We start from the raw sequence: 27,478 nt of genomic DNA on the forward strand, positions 1-27,478 counted from the left end.
TGCAACCATTGTAAACAATCCTGCACAACTGCCTGCCAGACTCTATCTGAGATAGAAAATTCACTTAAGTCATGGGAAATTTGGAAGCAGTGACATACCAAACAGCAGTAAAGAACCGTTTTCTCTATGTAAAATGAATCAGACAGACAGATGTTGCTGGGAGTTTGGAACATGTTCATCTGTTGGGCACCCACAGAAGTGCTCCTCCCTGCCTCCACCTACTGCAGGGGCAACTCAGATTTTTAGTAATACTGTTGTCCCCAAAAGGCCTCCAGAGTTCATTCCAAAAGATAATTAATTACATTACTGCATCTGGTTTTGTTTTCCTCTTGCAAAATGAAGGAAGTAAAGCAAGTGGCTTTACAAGCTGGTGGCTCTGTAGGGAGATGGACTGAATGACTTAACAGCCTCTTCCATCTTCAACTTCCATGGTTCCGTGAAAGTCAAATTGGGTTTGCTGTGAAAAAGTTTCAGGGGAAGGACACTTATTTGTGTGGCTATGTCATCCTTTATGACCACATACCGGTTCAGCTATTGCTACACGTCCAGCTGGCAGAACCAGTGACTGGGACATTTACCCTGACTTGCAAATAGCCTTCTCTGAGCCAAGCATGGCTATGTCTCTGCTGCTACAATTGGCTGCTCAGCTAAGTCTGTAATCAGTTGCCCTTGCAAACACAGATGTGCGCTTTGCTGATTTTTATTTTATCTTGTAGAAAACAAAGAATCTACAGGATTCCAGAGGAGCAAAGCCCAGGTACTGTTGTTGCCAATATAACAGCTAAAGATCCTGATGATGAAGACTCTCCCAGCAGACTTTTCTACAGCATCCAGTCTTCTGACAGATATTTCTCCATAAATCCATGTAAGACAAACAAAAATGTGCATTCTGGCACCCAAAAAAAGAGGGTGGCTACTTTGGAGAAAACATTTTTGCCTTGGTTTTAATTTTACTTACTTTATTTTGTGGCTGCCCCTAGAAATAAGAAATGCTCAATACATTATTAGGGTCAAATTCTTTGGTCAGCTGACCAAGATTCAGTAAGACATCTTGAAGAAAGTAGACCAAAGGTGACTTCTTGACAAATATTGATTTGTGCCTGGAGGGTGAAGGTCCCTTCAGTGGTAGTAAGATTAGCTGTCTTCTTTTTAATCTCTGAGGACTGCAATGACCCTTCTGGGGCTCTTGAAACAGCTGCACATAAAGCATAATGTCCTCTGTCCTGCCTGAAACCTGCTCCAGCACTGAGATGCACAGCAAATCTGCACCTCAGCTTCATTGTTTGATTCATGAACCTCCTCAGGCAAGGCCATCCAAAAGAGTCCTCTTTCTCATGCTGGTCCTGTCTCCTCATGCTCTCTGGGGGTGCATAGCCAGTGCCCTGAGGGTTCTGCTCCAGGGCTGACATTCAGTGACTGCTTTGCTCCTTATCTGCTGTTGCTTTAGAACTGCTTATCACAGCTGTAAGAGATTCCACACAACACAGTGCTGTGGGGGATCAGGATGACCCTTAAATGCTTTGGATTCCCTATGCCCTTTGGCCATGTATTGCCACCCTCTCCCTCAATTACAGTCCAAAAGGCAGAGGACATACACACTGTTCCTTTACCTCCTTTGTGCTCTGGGAATAGTATTGTGCTGTGCCATTAAAATCTCTTTTTGAACAGAGGCTAGCAGAAGTGAAAAAAAAATATATGAAGTGAATGACTGACCAGAGTACTTGGTGGAATCTGTCACAGCTAAGAGCTGCTCTGTTGATGTGTGAGTAGATTTAGAGGTGCTGAAGGATGCTTGAACAGTAGAAAGTGAAGCGGCCTTACTAGCTTGGAGAGCAACGACAGCACAGGCATTAGCAGCTCATTCTCCTTGATGCTCTGAGTGCACTCAACTCTGATTTGCGCTAGCTCTTTGAGAACATAAGGGAGATCTAACTGCTTTCCAAGCCCTCTGCTGAGGCCACCTATGGCATATTTTTGAGCAATGGGTATCTATCCGTGGAAGTCTTACACAGACCTTTCAGAGCCATTTTGTATCATTTTAAAAAATGACTGAACTAGCCATGATTTGCACAGAATAGAAGACTTTTTATTCTGCTACCTGCCTGCTAAGCTACCTTGTCCTCTTGCATGTACAGCATGAATGTTTGTTATTTTACCTCTTGGAGAACATCTAACTTCTGGCTGTTTTTTGCCCAGCAACAGGAACACTGCAGGTGACTGGGAGAATCAACCGAGATGCCATTCCTCTGCGGCTCCATCCTAACATCTCATTGATAGTCCGGGTGGAGGACAGTCCCAGCAGTGGTCACACCAGTGAAATTGAAATCACAGTCATTATTGAGGATATCAATGACAACCCACCAGAATGCAATCCTTCTACCTTCAGGTATTGAGGCTCTTCATTGCCTTAGTGCTGCCTTGTTGCCCCAGACCAGTGTGCTGTCTAGGGCCCATCAGTTAGGGTCCCCAGACCTACAGCAAGAGGTTTGAATGGACATTTATCATCAGATTTTAAAGTCTGGTGTTCACTCTAAGTGTCTTAGGGCATGAAACTCAATTTCCTGACATATTCAAACTGGAAATTTGGACTAAAAATATCTGTGTATATTCAGCTTATTTATTTCTATTTCTTTCAGATATCTAAACCCTTAGGATGTGTTGTAGAGTCACTTTTCTGACCTATACAGGTCCAGGCTCCTCCTTTCTTACTTTATGTTAAACCATGGAGAATTATTCAACAAGGAAAGCTTGCCAGTCAGTTCTGGAATTTTATTTTAAACTTCCTGATCTTCTCTTCTGAATTTCTCTCTGGTGACCTGCATGGTTTTGTCTAATGCAATCTGTAAGGTCTTCAGAGTTCAGATCACCTCTTCTTATAAGTGTCCTCTGCACACAGTAACTTAGTCATGGACTTTGCTATGGCTATGAAAGTTCTGAGACCTTTGTGATGATTGAGTAGTTTATATTTGCAGATGAGGGCATAACATTAACTCCGTTTTACAGATGAAGGGTGTCATAGAAAGCCCGAAGTAAAAATTGTCCACCTGAAGTGTTTGATGTGCCTGAGCTGTGAGCTTTCAAGGTACACCACATTGCATAGTGCAGTTCTTCAGGTGTACTTATGGTAGTTTATGGTCCTGTAGGTAAAACCCCAGCATCTTGGGCCAAGAACTTATGCAATGAGGATTTCCCAGTTAGTATCTGTTTAAATTGCTTGCTCGCTATCTAAGAGAAATTTCTTGCACTTAAATCACATACTTTTACATACTAGCAGGAATTGAATCCAATTCTTCAGGGTGCTGCTTAGTTACAACATCCATGACAATAACACAACAGTCTGTTTGTTATCTAATGAGCTTAAATTTTGATCTGAAGGAGGCAAAAATCTTCAGGGAAAAAATGTGATCAAATAAAGAACTAGTCTTACAGAGATTGCACAAGGGAACAAAATCAGGGCTTAGTGGTATTTCAGCTGGTTCTTCTTTTTTAATTTATTTAATTCTCTTGATTTAAATAAATATAATTGACACCCTCTGCCCCTAGTTCCATCACTAGCATCACAGGGACTGTCACTATCAACAGCAGGACCAGAAATGCTAGTTTCACAAAACAGCAGAATGGTCCAGCTATTAGTTAAGGGGAAAAGAATGAGCTTCTTAGCAGGAGGACTTCATAACATACTGAAGAAATGAGTGTTGTAAAGATATTTAAAAAAAATACTAGCTGTTAACTAAGCTAATCTTGAACATTAAGTTCTTGTGGCAGCTTCTGAAGTTTAGCTGAGTTTCAGGTTTATGGTTCAGATCTAGTTAAATATTTCTGCCCTGCCCATTGTACAGGGCTGTTGTCCACCACGGCTTATGGATCAGATTCTGCATTGCTTCATCAACTATTGCCTGTTTAGTTCTAGGATTTCACTTAGTAAATAAATGGAAGTCAATGTTTTGGCATGTGATATGTGAAAAGTTCAAGAGGAGAAATATAAGTTGCTCTGATGGGAAATGTGTTTGTTTTAAACAGGAAAGAGGCAAATGAAAATATGACTGCTGGGACATTTCTTCTTGATCTTAGAAATTACTGTAAAGATATTGATGTTGATCCATCAAACAATCAATTTAAATTCACTGGATTATCTGGTTTTGGAAGCAATAACTTCGCTCTGGAATCTACTGTGTCTGGAAGACTTGTGGTCAGTCATCTGTGGTTTTATGTTAGATTGTCCGGTGTCATAAGTCAACTTATGAAATATTGTAAGTTCTTTGAATTCATTGTCTGTACAAGACAAACGAAGAATTACTGTAGTTCATGTCACAGTGGGTATGATGTGATAATGACTGTTTTGACTGGATGTGAACTACATAGCCTTTGATAGGATGCTTTCTATGGGTTGTACAGAATTTGATGAACAGAGAACTGTTTTCTCCAGTTTTAAATAAATGTGCTAGATGTGATTGAAAAAAAATACCCTTTTTTAGGGAGTGAGAAGTACCAGCTTTGATATAGATAAACAGAGAAATCTGATGCTATTTCATACCCATTTATTCATGCCAGACTGTGGAAGGTCCTTGCTATTCAGCACCAACAATTGAAATACTTGAGAAATCCCACACACAGTAACTACTTCTCAGCTTCGTTGGTCAGAATTGTAAAACAACTTTGATTGCTAAATTTTCACAAAAGTGTGGTGGGATTTGAACTTGTGTGATTCTGATTGTTAAACTATGGGTTCCTTATACTAGTAGCCGCAGGCATATTTGCATGGGCCAGAACCCCCACCAGTTGCTGGACATGTGAAATAGTTGTTGATTCTTTGCTTTGAAAAGAACTGTGGGCAACTACAGAAAAAGGGAAACATAACAAAAAATAGGCATTCTGTCTAAAAGACAAGAGGGCTACAAGGGAAGTAAATTTTTTTTTTATGGCTTGCTTTAATGTTTGATCAGAGGTATATGTGTCAATGAGCACTGCCCATAGCTGCTTCATCTGCCAATTTCATTGCTGTACAGGATATGATTGTTGTTAGCCCTTCGATCACCATGTGTGTATAATGTAACAGGCTATCTGAAGTGTCCTGTTCCTCCAGGAATTTCCCTGTAGATGATCAACAGTGGATGCCTATGCTTTAGTCCTGCTGCCCCAAAGTTTATGAGGCTTCTACAGAAGGATAGACAGTTCAGGAGATTAGGATTTAAATCTGTGTGAGCCACCACTTAGTAACAACGTGGTTCCTGGATAAACACTTGTGGCTGAACCCAGTACCTTTAATACATGTCTGCAGGCATGAGCTCAAGGAGTAACTATTACTATTTAGCAATAGCAGATTCTTGTTGAGCCCACAAAGGGCAGAGTAAATAGCCAGCTCATTACATGAGCTTTGAACTAACCAGGTAAAAGGACAAGACTTTATGGTCCAAATGATAAAACTTCTTGCACTTAAGGGGAAGAAATCGTGTTGGCAGAAGGAAAGAGTTTTGAATTTCCAAGAAACACCAGAGTGTGAATATGTAATTCAATCCTGTAATTGATTAATAGCCTATATTACTCCTATAGAGCAATTCTATATATCCAAGGGGTAGATCACACAGGAAGCTGAAAAAAGTAATTACCATCATGTGTATAGTGACTTTATATAAGGAAATGTAAATACAATTGTGTTTCTTTTTAATTTAGATGACTGAAAGTATTGATTTAGAAAGCCCAGCTAATATAGGAGTTGAAGTTTATTGTTTGACTGTCAGAGTGCAAGATATTGCCTGTCCTACCTACTCAAGCAAGTATCCCTTTTACACTTCTTTTGATATTTTCCTGTGCTGTAACAGCATGGAGAGAGGAATACCATATGTATTTTGAATATATGCATGAGAAAATTTCACAGCCATACTTAACTATGATTTAATCTTCTGTTATATTTCCAGATATCATCTACATTTACATCAGGATAAAGCCAGTGAATGAATTTTTTCCTGTCTTCAGTAATTTATCATATGTATTTAATGTTCCAGAAACTACTAAAGGTACAGTAAGTAGCACTGGCATGATAGAAATAGTGTTGTCATGTTGGTAGTTACCTTTTTGCTCTAAATGGATTTTCATATATTTGAATGAGGAGAATGGCTCAAAGTTCCAGTTCAACCAGGGTCTCTCTATACAGCCACCTACTACCCTCAAATAGACAAAACTGGCAACAACTCCAATTGTACAGATGGAAGCTGAGACACAGACAAATTCAGCAATTGCACAAGAAATCTGTGACAGAGCCAGGAATTGAACTCAGCTGCCTTGTTTTAGACCATCTTTCTGTTCTTGCTAAATTAACCTTTTGGAGGGACTGCAGTGGTGCAAAGACACCATTATAGACTGACACAAATGAGTGAGGACTCCCTTGGCCCAGGCGTGGTACAGGATGGCCAGCACCCTGTCCCCTTAGACCCAGCTCACCTTGGGTGCACTGGGTGCCGTGAAGATGGGGTGGGATAGGAATGCTCAGATGGGGAGTCTGTGCTCAGCCAGATGGCAGTCAGAGCAGCATCTTCAGCCTGGAGTCAGGGTCCTTCCCACTACTGCAACAGCCCAGGACCAGCAGCTGCAAACATGGCCTTAAAACTGCATTTGTTGAAAGTGTTCACATGCTTGACTCTCACCTCAGCACCCTTCCTGTCCCCTGCTGAGTCCTGCATCTCATGTGTTTGCAGAGGAATGACATAGCACCTTGCCTCCTTGGTAATCCTTGTGTGCCAGGTGTGACCACCAGCCGGCTCTGTGCTGTGCTGCTCGGTGCACAGAGGAGTTTGCACAGGAATGGCATTTTCCCTAGCTTTCAGTCTCTCCCTCACATGACCTGAGGTACCAAACACAGGCCTTCTGCCCCAGGACCTCACTTACTGGCTTTATTCTCTTTGCTGAGGAAAAATTGAGAGGTACGTTAGATATATGCTGGATAAATCTTGACCCTCATTCTGAACTTCCTAGGGTCATAAAAAATATTAAGGCGTAAGGGATCTCTGGGGGTCTCAAGTCCAACTCGTGCTCAAAGTGAGGCTAATTTCAAAGCTAGACCAGCTTGCTTGGGGCCTCATCCAGTTGTGTTTTGAAAATTTCCAAGGATGGTGACTCCACAACCTCTCTGAGCCCCTGTTCCATCTAAGCAATCTTAATCCCAGATAATTTTACCTTGTACCCAGCTATAATTTCCTATGTTGTGGCTTGTGCCTGTTCTCTATTGTCCTTTCACTGTCTCCTTCTGAGAAGAGTGTGTCTTGGTTTTCTGTATTCTTGTGCTTAGGTAGTGAAGCACAGCAATTAAATCCCCCCTTTGCCTTCCCTTCTGCAGCCTGAAGAAACCCAGCCCCACCAGCTTCTCCTCCTGCATCCTCTGCTCAACCCTCCCCAGCCTTTCTCCAGTTTTTTTAACATATCTCTCATACCTGGGCCCCCAAACTGGTCACAGGTAGCTTTATGAGTGGTGAGCAGAGTGGATTAGTCATTTCCCAGCATGTGCTGGTAACATACTTGTTAATGCAACCCAGGATGGAGTCCCCATTTCCCCAAGGGTGCCCTGGTGGGGCATGTAGAACCTGTCCCCCAGGGCCTGGGGCCCAGCCCTGCCGAGCTGCTGCGTGCTCAGTCCGTCTCAGCCTGCACTGATGAATGGGCTTGTTCTGGCCCAGATGCAGGACTTTGCGTTTGCCTGTGCTGAGCTCCATGAGTCCTGTTGGCCAGTAGCTCCAGCATGCTGGGCCCCTTTGAGTGGCAGCCCTGTCCCCCAACACACCCAACACTGCCCCAGGCTGCTGTTACTCACAGACCTGCCCCAATGGCCACATGACCAAGGAGAATGTCCAAACGCACCACTGCATCTCAGTGAGACATGGTGAAGCTGCCCATGGAGCTCCAAGAGGTTTAGCAGCCAGCTAATCTAGTATCTGCTTGAATTCATCAAATTATTATGGTCAGGGCAGGCTTAAAGCACAGGTGAAGGCAGCTGTGGCTATGGTCAGCAGACCTGTGGGCTCTATAGTGTTTCTGTGTCCATTTGCCTAAGCCAGGAGGCAGGGGGTGGTGTGGAGGAAATGCTTCAAGTAGCCCTGCCATCCTGCCCACAACCTCCTCTCCCTTGCCATGGGCAAAGGACCAAGCCCATGTTTCCAGCCCTCACACTCATCAATCTGTTTTCTTCCTTTTTTGGTCAGGAGGATCTTGCCAAGGCCCACAGGTCTGCAAAAATCACTCCTGCCTGCTCTGTAGAGAAGCTGACATCAGGCACTGCTGAGTATGGCAAAGCTGCAGCTGGTGTGGGGAGGCATGGCCTGGGAGGGAGCTGGAGAGACGGGGGAGACTGGAGTAGGGGGTCTGGCTTCCAGGGGGTTCTGCCTGGCAGAGAAACCCTGGCAGCCCTGGCTTCTGCAGGAGCCAAACTGTCAGGAAAGGAAGGCTAAGGGGGTATGAGGAGGCACAGGACAGCCACCCAGCAGTCACAGGACACCTTCAGGTGTTTATACCAGCATCTCGCATTGCTCAGCAGCCTGTTCTTGCCCAGCTTTTATTTCTATGGTGCATGGATGCAGCTTGGCTTTCTTCATTGTTTCTCAGTGGGCATGATGTGGTGAATTTTGTAGCATTTCCTATCCTGCATGTGTCTCCGCATGCCACTGACATGTTTCTTAATAGTATAACACTTCAAACCCATCTGTGACATGGATGTGTCTGTAAACCTCTCTGTGTCAGCCACAGAACTTTTCTGGATATTGAGACTATCAAGAGAAATAATATGTTTTTTCTGACTCGACTGCCTTTTGTTTTGGGTTGAGTTGACATTAATAGGGTGCTTGCTATTGCTGTACCAAACAGGAGCCAAGAGTTTGCTGGAGTTCATGGGGTCAGGAAATAAAAAAAAACAACAAAAAACCCCCAACCTTTCATTTACACCCTCCTTCTGTCTTACTCCATGCATGTGGAATATTCATCCTGTATATCCCCAGTTCATGTGGATCCACTTAGCATTGAATCAAGAGATAGGTGTGCACAGTTCCATCTTTGTTCTTACAGTGACAGCACTGCCATTTGTAGTTTGCTTCATAAAGGTATGAAGGTAATTCAAAGCTTCCATGGATCATGCTCTGAATTGTTGTTTTGAAAACAAACACCTGGGAAGGAACAGCAGCAATTACTTTTCAGAGCAGACAAAGAGCCTTGTTCCTTCAACCAAGCCAGCGCTCAGGCTGCCACAAGGTGGGAGTTTGTGCATGTTGGTGCAGGGCTTGGGGTGGTCCTCACCACCAGAGCACTTCTATTGTGGTTCGCTGTAGGCTACTTGTGTTTTGGTATTTATTGCTATAGTGGGCAAGCCCAAACATGGGGGAGCCATACAACAGCATGGTGAACTGGTATTTCTCACACCTTTGCTTTTGTTTTTTGAGGTGAAAAACTCTAAAACAAATCTTTAGTTCAGTTTTATCAAGTTTTAGTTGGAACACATGCTCTGTACTTCCTTTTCCTTAAAATGTTAATGAATTCTGGATTTTTTGTCTTTCAGTTGGATCCAGCATTGGAAGAGTGAACATGCTCTTCCATACATACATACTCTGGACACATACTCTGTACTTCGTTTTCCTTAAAATGTTAATGAAATATGGATTTTCTGTCTCTCAGTTGGATCCAGCATTGGAAGAGTGAATGCCAGAGACAAGGACAGGCCACCCAGTGTCATCACTTATTCCATTATATCTGGAGAAGGCACCAGGGATTACACAAATATCTTCTGGATCAGCCCAACCAAAGGAGATGTGAAGCTTTTAGCTAGATTAGACTATGAATCAACTCAGAAACACATCCTCACAGTCCAGGCCTCAGACCAAGAGAAGACTGCAACAGCGTCTGTGAGCAAATCCACTCTACTTCTCCCACTTTATCTACATTTTTCTCTCTTCTTCCTGGCAAGAATGGTGAGATACTGGGCAAAGCACTTTGGTCAGTAAAAGGCAAGTCCACCTCTGCACAGAGCAGTGTATTAGTCAGATGAAAGAGGTGGTGTTCACTCAGTCTTTTTTATTTCTTTCAGAAAGGATTAAAGTAATATTTTTGTATTTTTAACTCTGGTTTTTGTTTCTCAGTCTTTATTTTTTCTATTTCATCTGGGCAGTGAAATTGTTTTCTGTGCTCTAGACCATTTAAAATATTCTTTATGGCTACATATGTACCAGAAAATAGAAAAATGACAGGGTCTTGAGGCCAGGTAGCACAACCTTATTGTAGTCATGCTTAGTACTAAGCCCTTTTTGGAGCCCGTATAGTGCCCCTTGGCCCTCAAATACATTTTTCATTTTGTATGTGATGTTTTTTCACTGCAAAGTGCCCAAAGTAATGTGAGAATCATTTTGCAGCCCATCAGTTGTGTTTTCATGAGGTTGGACAGAGAGGATGTGCTGCATACCTTGGGGATGGGATGAGGGCTTGGACAGCCTCTCAGGATAATGTCAGAGGGCCCAGCCCAGTACAGCTGTGTCCACACGGCTTACTGGAGATGGACCCTTACATGTGCCTTCCCCTGACCGTGGTCTAGTTTTTTCCCTGATGATGCTATCTGGCAGGAGCCAAGAGCATGTCTGAGGACCATGATAACGTTAAACAGCAGGGTTGTGCTCAAGTTTGCTGCCCGGACCCATTTTATTCAGAAGAAAAAATAGAGACGATGTACCCAGAAAGGTATTTTATAGTCAATTATTTTGAAGAATCCTGGTATCCTTCACATACTTCTTTTTACTCCTTTTCACGTCTTCTCCCTCATGACTGCCTTGCATTTGATTTTTGAACATTTGTTGGGGTGGGGGGTGGGGTGGTGTACAAGTACTAGGTTTGCTTTCTCTTCCATCCAAGAATCACCCATAGAGATGCTAAGTGGGAGGTAATTAAACCTCTTTATCACCTATAATATTTCAAGGTGATGATTAATGAAAATTCAGCATCAGTAGCTTTTAATGATGACAAGTTTATCTGTTGCCTGTTAAAGACCACCAGACATTACAGGAAAGAGCTATGAGAAGGGCAACCTTTTTCTCTCAGCCAGCTAATCCCAGCTGACATTAAGCACATCTGGTGCTACCCAGGGTGCTCACAGTCATGCAGAAGGCCATTGCAAGCGTTTCTCTCTCACTGGGAGCAGTCTATAAGGAGTTTTCCTTTCTTCCATGGATCATGCACTGAATTATTATTAAATATGCTAAGAAGTCTAACTAATGACTGTGGAGCAAATTGAGAGGTTTGAAATGAAGTTTAATGAATACATGCTACTATTATTATTTCTCATTCTAACTATGACACAATTCAAGTGATTCAAATAGTCAGACACATCAGCTTGAAAACTCCACAGTTTGGGAAGATGGTTCAAATTAAGGAACCTGTTCCCAAAAGAGTGCTAATCACAAGAAGAATTGAAGGTGAAATGATCACAGACATTTTCTGGTAGAAACTAGATTGGAAGGAAGGTTCATTGCTCTTCAGCTGCTGTTGATCAAAAGAGCAAAATGGGCAAAGCCAAACAGTTTCTGAAGTTAATAAAAACCTGGCTCAGCACAGTGGAGGGCCTTAAGCTTCCTATTCTCTTTTCTTTCAGGTAACTGTCAATGTTTTGGAAGTAAATGATGAAGAACCAATTTGTTCACCCAGATTCTATTCATTTCAAATTCCAGTCAGCTTAGCTGTTGGGACAAATATTAATGGCTTCAGGATTGAATGTCAAGATCGTGATTCTGATCCCAGGTCTTTCCGTTACTTCATCAACAAAGGTACTGTGTCATGGTGTATGAGCTGGGAGCAGTGCAAAAATTAGTGAATGCTGATGATTCACTTTGATTTGTAAATAAAAATCTAGCACAGTTTATGTGCTACTCGTTGTGATCCACAAGTTCTGCACGTCATTACTTTGCTACTTAGCAAAATAATTGTATCTCCACAAGTTGCCTACTGGTGCTACCACCTAGAACCATTCCCTTGCAAGATTGGATTGCCTACCATGTTAATTAATTGGCAATTAATTACACAGTTGACAAGGACTTCAGAAGAATGAGCTGGAATGATATGCAGGGTCAAATTTCCCTTCCAATTACAGCTGAATAAATCTTGAGAAAAGATGGTGGGTTCTGTAACTCTGCATACCTCATCTTTAGATGCTGGTACACAGTTCAAAACAACTGAGCAAACCTGCACATCCTAGGTCCATGCTGTATGCATTAAAAGCCCATTTTAAGAATGTATGTTTGAACTTAATGATCAGCTGCATCCACTTGGAGAACTGTAAATGGTATGGGATGAGAGCGTCACAAAAAAGGGAGCGCACTCTCTTAGGGCAATTCCTTTTTTTTGCTGCTGAGGTGACTTCTGAGAGAGTAAAAAGAGAGAACTTGTGTCCTGTTGCAGCCCCTTAATGCTGCAGAAGAGTTCTGCAGCAGTGGTATTTACACATGAACCCATACAAGGGCTGTGTCTATATTAGTAAATCAAGGTCTGCCTGCAGGTCCAGTTTTGACTGTGCAGATGTTAGCTGTGCCATGCAGCTGGCCTCTGAGCCACAGAGCAGCCATGGACTGGTTTGGATTGTACGATAGACATGGCCTTCAAGGGCACTTCAACTCTGGAGCTCTATGGGGCAACAAGAGCAAAACCAAAGCACATTTTCATGTCTCTGATCTCTTGTATGTTTGTCCAGAGCCTAAGAGCTGGGGCTAGCCCACCTGCAGCCCAGGCTGCTGGCAGCTCTCCAGCTATCCCAACTGAAAATGAGGGCTGGGGAGCCAGCATCACCAACGACCCCCTCCCCGCCCCCCCCAGGGCAGACAAAGCCCTCGAGGCAATGAATGTCTCCGAGTCATTAGCTCTCTTCTGGGGGACCTGTTCAAAGGCCTCTGCCTCTTGACAGGAGAGAGGAGCCATGGAGAGGGGCTGGAGGGGCCTCTGAAGACACTGGAGGTGTCCATGTGGCCAAGGGGTCTCTCCAGGGATAGCCCAGAAGTGGAATGAGCCCTGCAGCAGCATAGGGCCCTCACCCTGTGTGAGTGCTGCTGCTTCTGGGTGCTCTTCAAGCTGTAAGGGCAGGTCATCCAGATGACCTCTTGGTGTGCCTTAAGGCTCTGAAGTCTTTCCATAGCTTCCTCTCAGCTGTGTCTCCATAGAGGGCCTTATTCTATATCTTAATGTTTTTTTGACTATATTGTTTTAAATTATTGTATCTGGTACCAGGAAGATCGAGGAGCCATTCTTGTCAATGGTACAAGCGTACATGTACATGTAGATGGTACAATGATACCATTTCGCTGTACAGGTGTACAGCGATCCATAGCAAATTGTCAACAGAAACTGATCTTTTTGCTTGTTCCACTCATTTACGTTAATGTGAGATTAAAGTAAATGTTTGGGCATTTCAATGTTTTTTTGCAGGCAACGTGAACAATCATTTCACCTTTTCACCAAGTGCTGGCTCCAACACATCTCGATTGATTCTTGCATCAAGGTTTGACTATGAGAGCGGACTTGACACAAACTGGATTTATAGACTGCGCGTCTATATAACAGACGACAATTTACTATCTGCCAGGGACAAAACTACACACCCAATTAAAACTGGGATGCTGACTTTAAGCATCAGAGTTATTCCAAACCCAACTACCGTCATTACCACAACAGTAAGTTCACTGAAGTTTATGTTCAGTTCTGCATTTATTTTATGGACTAATCTCCACAGAAGTGAAGAAAAGAGAGTAGGTGTATGCAAAAGGAAAGCAAAAACCTTCAGTGGGCCCAGTCCTGGGAACTGCTGAGCCTTGTGCTCTTATGTTGAAGTCAAAGGGGGTTGATGTGCTTAGTGTCATGAAGGACTGGTCCCAGCTACAGAGTCATAACATACATTTTATATTTTAGTTTCTAAAACAAAAAGGGCAAGTAGCCAAAGGACCAGGCATGCTGCCATTACCACGCAACTGGAAAGTTAAAGATTTTGGCAGCTTTGTTAATAAGGAAAGAGTAGGGGTTAACCTTTGCCTAGAACCTTGAAATTACCTCATGCATTTTGCACTTTTTATTCATAGCTATTCAGTCCCCCAAGTGCCTTGCACTTCTATGTGCTTCTTTAGCAGTGGGACACATTAAACTGTGGCTACTAAAGTTGAAATGAGCAACAACAATAGCAACAAATCTTAATCACTTGGAAGGAGCTTTTCCCATACCTTTATATGACCACAGTCATACAAAAATTTGAGCTGCCTGTCAGGAACCGAAGCAGTTGTGCACAGCCTCAGCATGTTGCTGAGGTTTCAGCAGGTTTCAGACAGCAAATCCAGAGAGGTGGGTTGGGTCTTTCTTAAGCTCCTTGCCCGCATGGTGGTCCATAGCTGAGCTGGGGAGGCTTGCACAACTTTTGGCAGCCAGAGTGGCATCTGGCTGTGCACAGTCTGAGGAGCTGTGGGCTTGTGTGCCAGCAATATAGTCTAGTCCTCCGCACGGCCATCCCAGGCAAGCTCTGGCTCACCAGTTCCATTTTGGAGCTGATTTCCATCAAGCTCATGCAGGACGTGAGGACATCTTGCTTTTGTCCTGCCTGCAGAAGTGGCACAGCCTGTCCCCATCCTTGTGCTGGTTGCCACCTCCATCCCTGCTGCACCATCTTTCCATCATCTGGAGTCTATCCATTTTCTGCCTGTCTGCAGGTGGCATTACCCTTTTTTTCTCTTGCATGCAGGAATGAAAATATGAGTATGCTGGTGAAGGGGTAGAAGAGCTATTCACTGTAAAATGGTCTGGATCTGCCAGGGGCTACTGGTAACTGAGCCAGAACCAGAGTATCCTGCAAATAGCATAAGCAAGTCTGGACACTTTGCTCTGAAAAAGCTTAAATCCAAACTTGCAGACTGATTAATAACCCTGTTATTATCTAATGCTCTGTTGGGAGGGTATAAATGGTTTTCTCACAGCCTTCTCCTCCCTTTACTTGCTGTGGAAATGAAAAGTTAAGCTGAATAACAAAACTTCTGTATTTCTTTCCCGTGCTTTACCACAAATACAAACAGTCTAGACCACATACCACCGCGTTAAATCTGCCTCCCCAGAGGTATCAGCCTTCCACTTTCAGTCTATTTTCCAGAAGAACACTTCCATTACAGCAGCTTCTCCTATCACTACTCCTTACATGTGTTCAGTGCAGCAACTTGATGAATCAGGTGCTGGAAGGCTGGTAGTGTAGAAAAGAAGCCCCGTCACAAAAAGTCACTTGTGACTTCAGTCCCAGCAAGGTTGGAGTGGTAGTGGTGATCTTGAGACTATCTGAGAGTTACTCTAAGGATTGGATATATCTTCTATGCAAGGCTAAATAGGTTATTCTAAAGGTATCCTTAAACAGGAAAGAAATAGATACACTACTAAATTCCATACGCAATGTGATTACAAATGTCTTACAGAAAATGAAATAAAAAACTTCAGTAGACAATCAAAACTAATAGTACCACACTAGATGATGACCCAGGTAGAGAGAATTAATTTCTGATCTATGTGAGGATAGTTTCATGATGGGACCTTAATGAATGAGTTGGTAGCACCAAGTGACGTGCCAGATCAGAGACTTGTCTCCTGGCACTTGGGAAGATGTGGGAGACTGCAACTGCTCAGGAAGTGTGGGTTTTCCCTTTTGGAACAAGTCACAGGGGGGAAAAAGGAGTTTCATTTCTTTCTATACAATAACCCAATTCCTTGGGGTTTAGCTCCTCTTATGAAGCGAGCCGAACGATCACTGCAGTGAAGATGACCTACTTCCAGTTTTGCCTTAGGTAACAAGAAACCATTATCTTGGTAATGGCAGTATTCCCTGAACTTGCTCACCCTCGACAGTGTGCTCGCAGCTTCTCAGGCAACCTGAGGCTTTTAAACCTCACCATCACATGCTTGTTTTAATATAAGACATTGAAACGTAATTTGGAACCTCTTTTTTGCATCGTGGGTGGGCTCCGTTTCACCTGCCTTTGGTTGCCCCAGGACCTCCATGGTCCATCTCAGTCATCTGAGCTGCCTTGGCAGTCAACAGGCAAGTGCATGGGATGAATCACTGTCTCCGGCAGACACTATCTCCCTCTGCCCATCATCTGCAGAGCCCCAGGGCAAGTTTGGGCCAGGTGCTTCAGTGCAGAAGTTCAACCAGATGAAAGGTGCCATTTGTGTCAGTAACCTTACAAGTATGCAGCATTGAGGATCTTTTCCTATCTTGTTTTAAAAGCCTGGCTTCACTGTTGTGACAAAAAGGGAAAACATCTACTCTGAATCAGCGTGGTACGTGCCATTCATCATCACCCTCGACGGTTTGCTGCTCCTGGGACTGCTGGGGTACCTAGGGTTCCTGCTGGTGACGTGGGTCCGCACCCGCTGCCCTCCAGCAAGCAAAGCAGATGGCGTGGCTCCGTGAGTCCTCCCAAATGTCATGCTGGGGACATACCCAGCAGCACATGGCAATGACAGAGATAACTCAGGCCTTTCAGCTGTGATGAAATCTATGCTTTGAATATTTTATAGTGGTCTGTCCTTCACTCTGGTAAATGCTATTACCAGCTACAGTGATATTTGGTGTTAATGATATGAAATTAAGGAAAAATTTCCATGTAATTTTTTTTCATGGATTTACTAACACTAGCATTAGCTGAAGTTAACAGTGGTATTAACGATTATGACCCTCTAAAGGCAGCTATGCTCATGAGGCACAGTCAGAGGCTGTACCTGACTGTGCTGACCAAAACCACAAATGTTTTTAGGTTGTGTTTGGCTCCTGCTCCAAGGGAGCTCCCATCTAGGTAGTTACTGGATGTATTTTCCTCCCTTTCAGCTATGGATCCCAGAGTCCTTTCCAAACATTGGTGTTCATGCCAAATGCTGTGTTCCGGCAGCACTTCTGCAGATTTCCTGGAGTTTTTACCCAAGCCCGTTGCAAGGCTGTGGCCCATAAAGCTTCATGGTACCTCTAAGTGCTCCTGCTTGGCAAAAGCCATGGAAGCACCTGGGACTGGCTCTGGTTCACTGTGGGAAGCAGCACAGATCCCTGCTGGCTGCCTTCGCAGCAGGCTGGAGCCAGACTGCCCCTGAATTGACTTTTTACTTCACAAAACAAAGATAAGCAGCTCTTTAAGTGGACTGAGATATTAAAAAAAGGATTTTTATAAGTATTCTCAGGATTTGGACCTAAGTTTAGAAATTATAGTCAATATAAAGAGGTAATATATGACTGTGATTATAATTGAAATGGTGTGTGCAAGGAATTTAGCAATTTGTGATAAAAATGACAAATGAATCTAGCAGCATATAGCTTGGCTATTGTTTTTATTTATTAATAGGCCAAGTGATTCATCGGAAGCCAGGCTCTCCCATTAAAAAGCAATTTATATATTTTCAAAAACATTTACAACATTTCAGATATTTGAAAAGGTATTAACTGAGCACATCAGATCCAAAAAATTGACCTTCCTCCAAGCATGGAACAAGGTGATAATATTTGAAAATATATTTTTCCAGATTATATAAATCCATCATGCTGTCATCAATAAGACTTTATTTTTAATATCAACCCTTCTTGGAGAGGTGTTAGAGCAATGCTCAGGTCTGTTTTCTTGTTTGAGAGCAGAATTAAATGATGCAGGCCTTCAGTGAAAGCAAAACCAGAAACCAAACAAATCAAGCAAATGCCAGAACACAAGGAAACACATCCTTTTTGCCAAATGAAAGAGAAGAAAGCATGATGTTTTTATGTAGGCAAAAGTATGACATTCGTTAATTACACTTTTAATCTTTTTTTCATTACAGGATAAATGCTCCAGGTATGTACCTCTTTTCTTTATTTTAATACTTCATAACAAGACCTTGTTTATGATTCAGTATAAAATTTGTGAATCCATTTCTAGACAAATAAATTTGACCCAGTACAAGAGCACTGAGATTAAATAAACCTGGCTGAGTATGGGAGGCATGCCTAAGTGATTTCGTGGTCCTTTTGGTCTTCAAATCTACTAACTACTAGGTAAACTCCAAATTCAGAGTAGCCTGGTATTCTGGCGTGGATGCTAAAGAAGTACTGTGCTTTTCACATGCAATTCATATGCTATCTGTTAAAAAATAATCCCATCCCTCTACAGCACCTTCAAGAGTCCTCTCCACTCTAATTCCCTGTTCTCTGATCCCTTCATTTGCTCCCTTGACACCATTACTTTATGTACCTGAAGATTTATTTTTAAAGTATTGCTTTTTTAAAAGAGGTTTCTATAACTTAGCAGGGGCACAAGTTGTACATTAAAAGAAAGTGGATTTTTAAGCAGTCTTGTTCTTTTTAGTCCCATTAGCTTTCTGCCAGCAAGCACGGCTCATATGGGCTCAGTAAGACCCCGCTTTTATAACTCCCTCTCCTCACTCAGTATCTCCCAGCTTGAAAAAAACACATGACTAACAAAACCCAACAAAATTAGCTGTTCTCTTGGGTGCCCAATTTGAGACATTTCAGCATTGGCTGGTTTTCAGAAAAATGGATGCTTGGTGCTTTCTGAAAATCTAGTTCCAGATGCTGGGCAGCAAAGGCCAGACAGAACAGGGTTCCCATCAGTGCTCAGGTTGAGACCCATCTGCAGCACTTCAGAGTATTGCACACCCAGCTGTAAAGCCCGTTCATGGCCAGGCATACAGTTCTTCAAAGAGAGGCCATTCAACAAATTGGCAAGGAGCGAGCAAGAAGAAATCACAGCAACTACTTGAGTATCATCAACAGATCCATGCTGTCGAGATGCCCATGGCACTGCTGCTCTATTTGTTTACATGTGGAATGAGTTAATGGTGTGGTAACACACATAACCAAACGGTACTTCGATCTGAATTTTACTTGACTGGATCTGCAGCACTTCCCTGTTTTGTCTCCAAGTGCATGTTTGATTGCACAAACTTTGCCGCTACAAACATTCATGGAGAAAGAATAATCTACATTTGTAGTTCAAATATCCCCAAGGGTGAATTTCTATATCTGTTCATATTATTTAGAAAGGGAAATTTGTTAAAGAAGCCATTGTTATTTATTCATTACTGAAGGAATAAGTCTTTTCAAGGCTAAACTTTTGATTACTCATTGACAACTTTGGACTCTCACTCCAAAATACTATGAAGGAGTTTGCTTTTCAAATAGTATGAGGGATCAGCCTTTGAAAAGAAATAAGGCTCATCTGAGTTGTCTCAGAAGCTGAGTACCAAGAATGTTTGTTTGAGGAAGTCTTGGCTTTAGTGTCTATAGTCACTGTGAGAAAAAATCTGGTCCTTTACAATGTGCATCTTCCTTCCTGTAGAAAAGAAGAAACCTAGGAAAGAAGTAGTTGTGGTAAGTACTGCTGTCCTCAAAACAAAATGCAGTTTTGCCCAGCCCCACCATGCAATATGATTGCAGGACCCTTTCTATGAGTTTCCCAAAGACAGTGTACAAATGATAGGTGAGGAAAAAAGGATTGCCCCCAAATGCAAAACACTTCAGTGCCCCAAGTGGCTTCTGTATTTGGAGACAACATTGAGGTGAGGGGTGCTTACCTGCGCTGTGGCCGCTTTGCTTTTAAGTGCTGAATTTTGTAGAATCTCTGCAGCCCCCTATGTAGGAGGCCAGAGAGGCTGTGCCCAGAGCATTGACAAGGAGGCTCACTGCAGCCACAGAGGCAGGATGACAAGTGCCCGAGCTTCACTGATGGCAATGTTGCATTGCTGAGACACTACTAACCTGTGCAGTTAACCCTGACCCACATGAGTGCAACCAGTAAGGTACACAAGTGTATCCAAGCTGTAGAGTTTGGTCTTGATGAGCTATTTGCAGCAAAATGCCACAGTTACTTCCACTGTAATATATATTTCTTTGCTCCTAGTTCTTGGGGCTCCTTCCTTTTTCATAGCCATAATAGCATAAAGACTGCGAGGCACTTTCATTAGTGTACTCTCCCTCCGCAAGTTTTTCAGAGAGGGGATTACCAAGCCTCCTCTGAGTGGAGGTGACCCTATTGTGGTTACACACGTGGAGGCATTTAGCATGTCAGACCTTATTAAGTCTTCTGTGAACATCTAGTGCCAACACCCTACACCACAAATGGCTTTTGTTGCTAGTTCTGATTAAACCCAGCCTACAGGAATGCAATGTGCAGGTCATACAAATCCAACTTCATCCATGTAGGTCACGGTTTCCAAGTCACTGCTGCTCTTTCTTACTTAACTAATTCACAGGATTCATTTTACATTTTGTCTCTCTTCACAGACAATGACAAGGCTAAACACTGCCTTTGATGGAGAAGCCAGAGACCCAGGTAATAAAAAGCAATTAACAGTGGATATGAATGCCTGGCTGGAAAAAAACTAGATTAGTTGATTTAAATATGGTTTGGCATTTGCTTTTCATATTTCAGGTTTGCTGTTTCCAAGGAGAATGGGAGCTGTATTTCACAGATAGTGAAAATCAAGGCAGTGCCCTAGTAACACTTCTGATGGTAGAATATACCTATGGCCCTCGAAAGCACACATCCAATGGCCAGATTATTCACCACTCTGCTAAACCTGAATATATGGATCTGGTGTAAGAAGGAGTGAGGGGAGAAGGAATTCGCTGCAAGCCTCCTGCTCTGGTGCTGTTACAGCTATGTGGTTTCACCATTCCCATGTCTGGGAAATGACCCAGAGATGAATGTGCTGCCGTTGGCCAGCAAATGGCCAGCAGCCACAGGGGTACCAACTTTGCCTCTTAAACCTCTCCCTGGCTGCAGGGTGGGTGGGTGAGTTGCTCGCTGCTGCACAAACTTCCTCCCTTGCAGCAACAGTGCATTGCTGCTGTTTATCTAAGGCTCAAGCATTGCTTGTTGGGGAGGAAAGGGAAGACCATTCACTTTTAGATACAGTTTTGTTGGCATCAGCTACCAAGTGTGTTGCCAGGCTCCAGCTATGCTAGCGCTGTGCATATCTGATTAACCAGCTGGGAAAAGTGAAATTAAGACAAAAGCTAGGAAAACCAGGATGACCGAGGAGGTATACTGCTTATACCCTTCCTCAAGTGATGGCCACTGTGCTCTGCAGCAGGGTTCATTACAGAAGATTTTTTTTTTTCTAAGGGTTGATGTGCATTACCTCAGTCCCTCTGAACCACAGCCCCTGCCTGAGCCCCACGCCATGATGCTTGGCCTGGCATTAGGGTGCCCACCCCTGCCTCTGATGGCTGAGGGCCCCAGCATGGAGAGGCAGGGCTGGCAAAAAGTGGCAGTCAATCAAAAGAGGTCTTTAACAAATAGATCTGAAAATAGGTCTGAAACAATAAGTCTAAAAATTATCCAGAAGAAAGCAGGCTTGTTTCAAGGCTTGGGTTCATCTAGTCAAATTTGCATCCAAGTGTCTGTACCTTGTGTTTCTTATTAGCTGGTTCAGAGCTGTCGGGTGCCATGAGCTAATGGGAAGCACTAGGCATGGGGACTTCAGTAGAGTTTGGGCAAACAAATGGGACCCTACTGTGCAATTAAGCCCATCCACAAGACTGTTCAAGGCCAGTTTGGTCCAGTTCCAAGCCCACCTGCTATTTATAGAGAGATCTCTAGGGATGGGCTCCAAAGTCCTTGCTGTTTCCCTGTGTAACTGTATTCATAATACATTAAACATGGATGTTCCCTAGGCCGCTGCAAGAGTTGCTTCGTGGTGTTTTTGCAGGACAGATGGTGGCTCCCCTCCTCAGCAAACCTGACCATACCCGACTTAAGGGTATCTAAGCCCATCCAAACCGCCCACCATATTGTCTGTGTCATGCCTCACTTGCATTAAGCTGTTACACAGCTTTGTGGTGTTGGCAGATAAATGTGTGCTCCCCACTCCTCCCCTCCCCCCCTCCATGGCTCATCCCAGATCCTAGAGGAACAAGTGCTGGTGGTTTGGAAATGACATTTAATAATTCCCAGGACATCATCTGTTGAATATGATTAGGAGGAATGGTCAGGAGCAGTTTCCTGTTCTGGGCTGCTTTAACATGCCTGCCTTGTAAGCAGTCGGAAAAAATAACATGTAAAGAGACCCAGTTTCATCTTTAATTGCTCAAATTGTGTTAATGTGTCAGAAACCATTAGTTCTGATACGAACTGTAACATGTAGTAACATGTAGTAACCACCATTTCTTTCCAAGCCTTAATAGTCTTTTGTTTGTCTCGTATTAATAATGTTTAATTACAAGAAATGCCACTATAGCTCCTGATTCTCTAGAGACAGTGATTTAGACTGTGAGACAATCATGCTGGATGCATGGCAATTTTTCCACCTATCTCTAGGTAGTAAATGAACTGAAGGAGAAGGTACTTGCTTTTAAAGTACAAGTGGAAATTGCCCATAAAATCTGATGGTGGCCAAAAATCTTTTTAACAAGGAAAGGTAGCCGTGTGTGCTAAACAACCCAGTTTTTTTTAAATAAATATATATGTGTTTTATATATATATGAAATACTTATATATAGTAAATACATATGTATTATAGATATAATAATTTTATATATTATATATCTATATGAGGGAAGCATGCACTTGCACAAACAGAAAATGCATAGTATTTCACTCTGTTAATGACAATGTGCACAGCAAGCCTGGAGCAAAGCATTTTGTACAAATGAAGAAGCAATGCATACGGGCAAAATTTGTTGGGGATCCCAGATCTCGACATCTTGGGTCAACATAGACAACCTGACATGGTGTGGAAGATGTATGTGCTCCTAGCAGGTTTTTCTACCTCAGGTAGGCAACTACTTGGAAGAATAGGCACAGACATACACAATGGCCTTGTTCAGCATGGCTAAAGGCAAAAGTTTTGGGACAGTAAGTCTTAACAGCTAAGGACTATGGATGTGTGTGTTAAACTGCCCATGTTAACCCATGGTAGCCGTAACTTGGAAAGAGGTATAGGATGATAAGAAGGTCCTGGGTTTTGGAACAGGAATGTTTTGAATATTCCTATTCCCTGGACTGCAGAGCCAGTTTTTATACTGATAGAATAGCATTTCCCCTGAGTGGCCACTATGACACCCAGGTTCCCATGCTCACTTGTGGAAAGGAGACTTTCCCTGTTGGGGCTACCTCCCCAATGCAGCTGATTTTCCAGGTGCTTCACATCTCTCATTTCAACCCCATCCTGAGGAGAACTGTCATGTCTTAATCTGCTAAAGCATACTTAATCTGCTAAATTATATTAATTGGTTGTCTTTTTCCCTTGCAAGTTACTGGCAAAATGTATGAATTCAATACGCGGTCAGGGGCCCGGAGGTGGAAGAAGAGCACTGAGCCCCTTCAGCCGGTGCTGGCTGCACAAGCAAGATCCAGTGCTGCAGACGGTAGTGGCCAAGCTACAGACAGAGCAGAGGCACCAAGCAAAAAAGAACCTTCAGAGAAGGGGAAAGAGTCGGCTGCAGGGACAAAACTAGATGACAAGCCCTCAGCAGGGCAATCAGAAACACCAGGCCAGGATGGACTGAGATTACAAAAACAGAAATAAGAGTCTGAGGACAAGGGGTTATCCTCGCTAGCCCCCCAAGGCAGATACTGACCTCCTTTCCCAAAATGAACGCTGCATTGCTATTAAGCCAGCCTTAAAACAGAGTGCATGAGACTCCAAGGTGCCTCCTAAATGACCCTTACTCTGAATAGCCAGAATCAGATGTGATTTTCTCTATATATATCTCAGCTGCAAAACATAAAGTGGCTATTGCTGTGTAAACTTGGAACCAAAAGGCAGGATGAAGCCAGACTTACCTTTGGCAGGTGCAGGTAAGAATGGGAGAGAAGGGGAAACCGTAAAAGGGGGAGAAGAAGAAATAAAAGCGGGGTCACAGACAGAAGCATCTGCTGCCCTCTGCCCCTGGGCTACAGCCACTGGAGGTTTCCTCCTGGAAGAGCTCTGCACCCCGAGACCAACACGGCCACATCCTCCGACTGCCTTTGGGGAGGGCAGCATCCACACAGACATGCTTTCTTACCAGTGAATGGCATGTCCTGTCCCTGCTGAGCAGCAGAATGGGTGAAAAGCACATCAGGGTAAAAATATCTTCTTTTCATTGAGTATTTTATTTCAGCCCTTCCTCACCCTCCCATCTTGCTGTAGAAAAGACCATGGCTTGAAAGCAATTTTGGAGTGGAGAAAGCCCACAGCTTGTTATGGTATCTCAGGCTGTCATGTCAATGCTTTCAGCTTATTTATCTTTTGTAACACTAGCAGCATTCAGTATCTTCACCTTTGGTATTTCCTCTGGCATATTTAATGTTTTACAGAATCAAGTGGAACACACTCAAAAGAATAATGACAGCAAACACATGGGGTAAAATAATCTTTTCTGTGTGGCAATGTATAATGTCTGTGCTATCTAAAAACCTGACATAAACTAAGCAAACCCTACAAGATTTGAGAAAATTATTTTAATTTGAAGAAAATTAATTATAAATGATGACTTTATACTCCATGTCTTGGCTTCTTTCCTTTCTGGATTACAAAAAGTTTTTCTGGTAGCAAGGGATTGATACCAGGTGGCAAAAGAAAATACTCAGTCTAAGATGAGCAGGGATAATCAAGGAAGATTTTATCCAATCTGTCACATACATTGATTTTTATGTTACAACAGAGGACCTGGATGGAGATGTCCAGGCTAATTTCACTGCAGATCCAGTGCTTTACAAAATCACCCATCACGGTGCTACAACACTTTGCTGTGCTCTGAGGGAGCAGTTTGGCTCAAAAACAACTTCCCTTACAAACACCAAACGTCTTCAGTCAAATGCCATTTCATCGTGTAACCAGAAACCCAGCGTGTCATGAACACCACACTGATAGAGACAGGAAGGAGTGATTTGTACTCTCGGAGCATGTTATCAGTTTACTGTGCCTGTGGTGGTTGCTACAGTGCTGTTTGACCCTCCAGCACCAACAAGGCTAGCCACACATTCAGAGCTCCAACCCACCATTGTTTGCATTCATTTGCTGTAAATACAGTATGTTCAGTTTCGATGCAGGTGATTCTCTGGTGACATGAAGAGATTCTACAGTAACTGGTAGTGCTGCTATAACTGATCTTTCTATCAGTCTCACCCCAAGCTACCCACAGGCACGCCTGGCACCTACAAACATTAAATCTTCATTACCCAAAGAAGATAGCTGCATTCTTTTCATGGCAGGAAGACACACAGTCTTTTGCATTTATTTTCCTGGGCATTTCTTTAGGCAGCTGCTCTGCTGCCTTGATTCCTCTCATTCTACTTTCAGATGAAGAAATAATTACCCTTTTTTAAGGGGAGGCAGAGACAGGGTGTAGTTTCAGCCAGGAAACCTGGAAAGAAATGGATGAAATCTCATCTTTCTTTACTACTGTTCCTGCTGCTGAACTGCACGAAGTTCTTTCCTTTCTTCTCAGGAAAAAACCCAAACCCAACAGCAGCGTAACACGGTATCACAGCATGCTCTGAACATCCATGTATGCAAACACATTTTCACAGCCAACGCTGCTGGTGCCATAGTGTCCCACAGCTGGTCAACAGCTGAGTGAAAAGCAACTACCCCCACTGTGACGCTCACATACTTTAACCTCTGAACAACCGACAGCTCTGCAAAGAGGCACCATGGATCTAAGAGCTGCCAGATCCAAAAGCTAACGCTGCCCAGGATGCCTCCATCCAGTTGAGGTGAGTTTAATTGGTGTACTCAGCCTTTCTGGGGACAGGTTCAGGCAAGATAAGGCATATTGTGAATCTGATGCAACCTCATGCCTGGGGAAACAGGTGTGCTGACCATAAAGCACAGCTACATCCTTCCTTACTCACACTGCTGCTTCAACATGTGCAATGCTGATCTCCAGCTCTAACTAATTCTTCTTCCTGATTTTCACTCTAAGACCTTATTTTGGCCATGCACAAGACTACTTTCCTTGCTCGGGACCTACAAAATCAAGGAATAACAAGGCTTTACTGGAGCATCAGCTTTATGCAAAAGCAGCACAGTTTTCCTATCAGCTGCCCCTACTACTAGTGACTTTCCTCCCTGTGAAGGAATCAAGAATTAATTCAGGTCTCACGGCCATTCATTTCTTTGGCCTGTCCTTGGTAGAGCAAAAGCAAAGACAGAACTGACTGACCTAGATGTACATTTATTGCACATTGTATGGAACAATATGTGAAAAAATGCTTTGAATATATGTAAAAGATACATGTTTCATAAAATATAGATTATAATACTTACGCTGTGCAGTACAGGTTTAAATGTTAGAAACCTCATCTAATTGCTAAACCAGCTTTTGTGCTTTTTTTTTTTTCATTCAGACGTGTCTTTGAGAACACAGGTTCAGTGTTGAAAACTGGCACTAGATGGACTGAGAGCAGGGATTAAGTGCAGGCTCTAGACAATAAAAGCATTTAATTATTAGAACAATTAGCTAAGACTGTGAGGCCTTTCCATCATTTGAAGACTTTAGAAGTCAAGAACAGCTGCTGTGTGCTGTAGAGGGTCAGACTGGATTATGAGAACAGCCTCTCTAGTCTTCAAAGCTCTGTTAGCCTCTGTGCGTATAGTCACAAGGTGTGAACTTCAGTGCCGTTTTTTTAGCATGATGACACCAATAAGCTGAAGCTAGAAGAGGAAGAAAGGTGTCTGGTTCAAAGAGTGGCTGAGGGCAACAGTTCCTGACTGCCAGCTGCCTGTTACAAGTTATGCATTAATTTTATCCATAGTCTCCAAAAATCATTGCGAGTTCTGCCACAGCTTTTGATTGCTGTGTCCCTGCCTATGACACCCCTGAAGTGCTTTGAGACCTTTGGATTAACGTTGCTCTGGAAGTTTCAAGAGTGATTACGGAAGAGCGCAGGTCATATTTCCTGACTAGATCTGGTTCCCCCAGCAGTTCATGCGTGATCGTATTACTGGTATTTTTTTGTGCTTTTCTCCAAAGTGAATGTACTTCTAACATATAAGTGCTCTGCTTTCATGTTGGTATTATAAATAGCACTTGCAATAAACATCAGAAGTCTCAGCTTCTGGCCACATAACTTCATTTATATCAAGGCATGTAAGAGTGCTGGTACCGTATTTGTCCATGGTTTCCAAAAGACCTACACAGGAGAACCGTTTCAGCTCTAGAGATGGCAAAGGACTGGCCGGGAGGCTGCCACTTCGTGCCTGCCCACTAGGAGCAGGAGATGGGGCTTGAACTCCCTCAGAGAAGGGAGGTCAGACAAGGGGAACAATCCTCCTCCTGAGCAAAGGATGTAGCTGCCATGTTATTTTATGAGACCCAGATTGCAACACCAAAATGGATATAACATTTTAACAGCAAAGCAGTGATGACGACACCTTGTACATGCCCCAGTTGATCAGTTGTCTGAGATCCTCAACCAAAACGGCCCTTTGCCAGGCTCCAGCTGAAAGGCTGGACACAGGCTCAGTGCTCACTGGGCTTCACCTGCAC

General features: G+C 43.2%; 1 protein-coding gene across 1 annotated transcript in view; it reads left to right on the top strand.

The window, feature by feature from the left end:
• CDHR3 (cadherin related family member 3) overlaps positions 1-27,043 on the top strand; it is a 69,096-nt gene extending 42,053 nt beyond the window's left edge. The window contains 13 exon segments of the mRNA XM_080392019.1: positions 717-865; positions 2,197-2,386; positions 4,021-4,189; positions 5,671-5,770; positions 5,916-6,014; positions 9,649-9,875; positions 11,609-11,780; positions 13,429-13,673; positions 16,250-16,431; positions 17,821-17,834; positions 19,338-19,369; positions 20,282-20,330; positions 23,255-27,043. Of these exon segments, the coding sequence (XP_080248145.1) occupies positions 717-865; positions 2,197-2,386; positions 4,021-4,189; positions 5,671-5,770; positions 5,916-6,014; positions 9,649-9,875; positions 11,609-11,780; positions 13,429-13,673; positions 16,250-16,431; positions 17,821-17,834; positions 19,338-19,369; positions 20,282-20,330; positions 23,255-23,529 (1,903 nt within the window). The 3' untranslated portion in view covers positions 23,530-27,043.
• The last annotated feature ends 435 nt before the right edge of the window (positions 27,044-27,478 follow it).

Source organism: Falco punctatus (genome assembly GCF_963210335.1).
Source record: "Falco punctatus genome assembly, chromosome: 6".
Taxonomy (NCBI): domain Eukaryota; kingdom Metazoa; phylum Chordata; class Aves; order Falconiformes; family Falconidae; genus Falco; species Falco punctatus.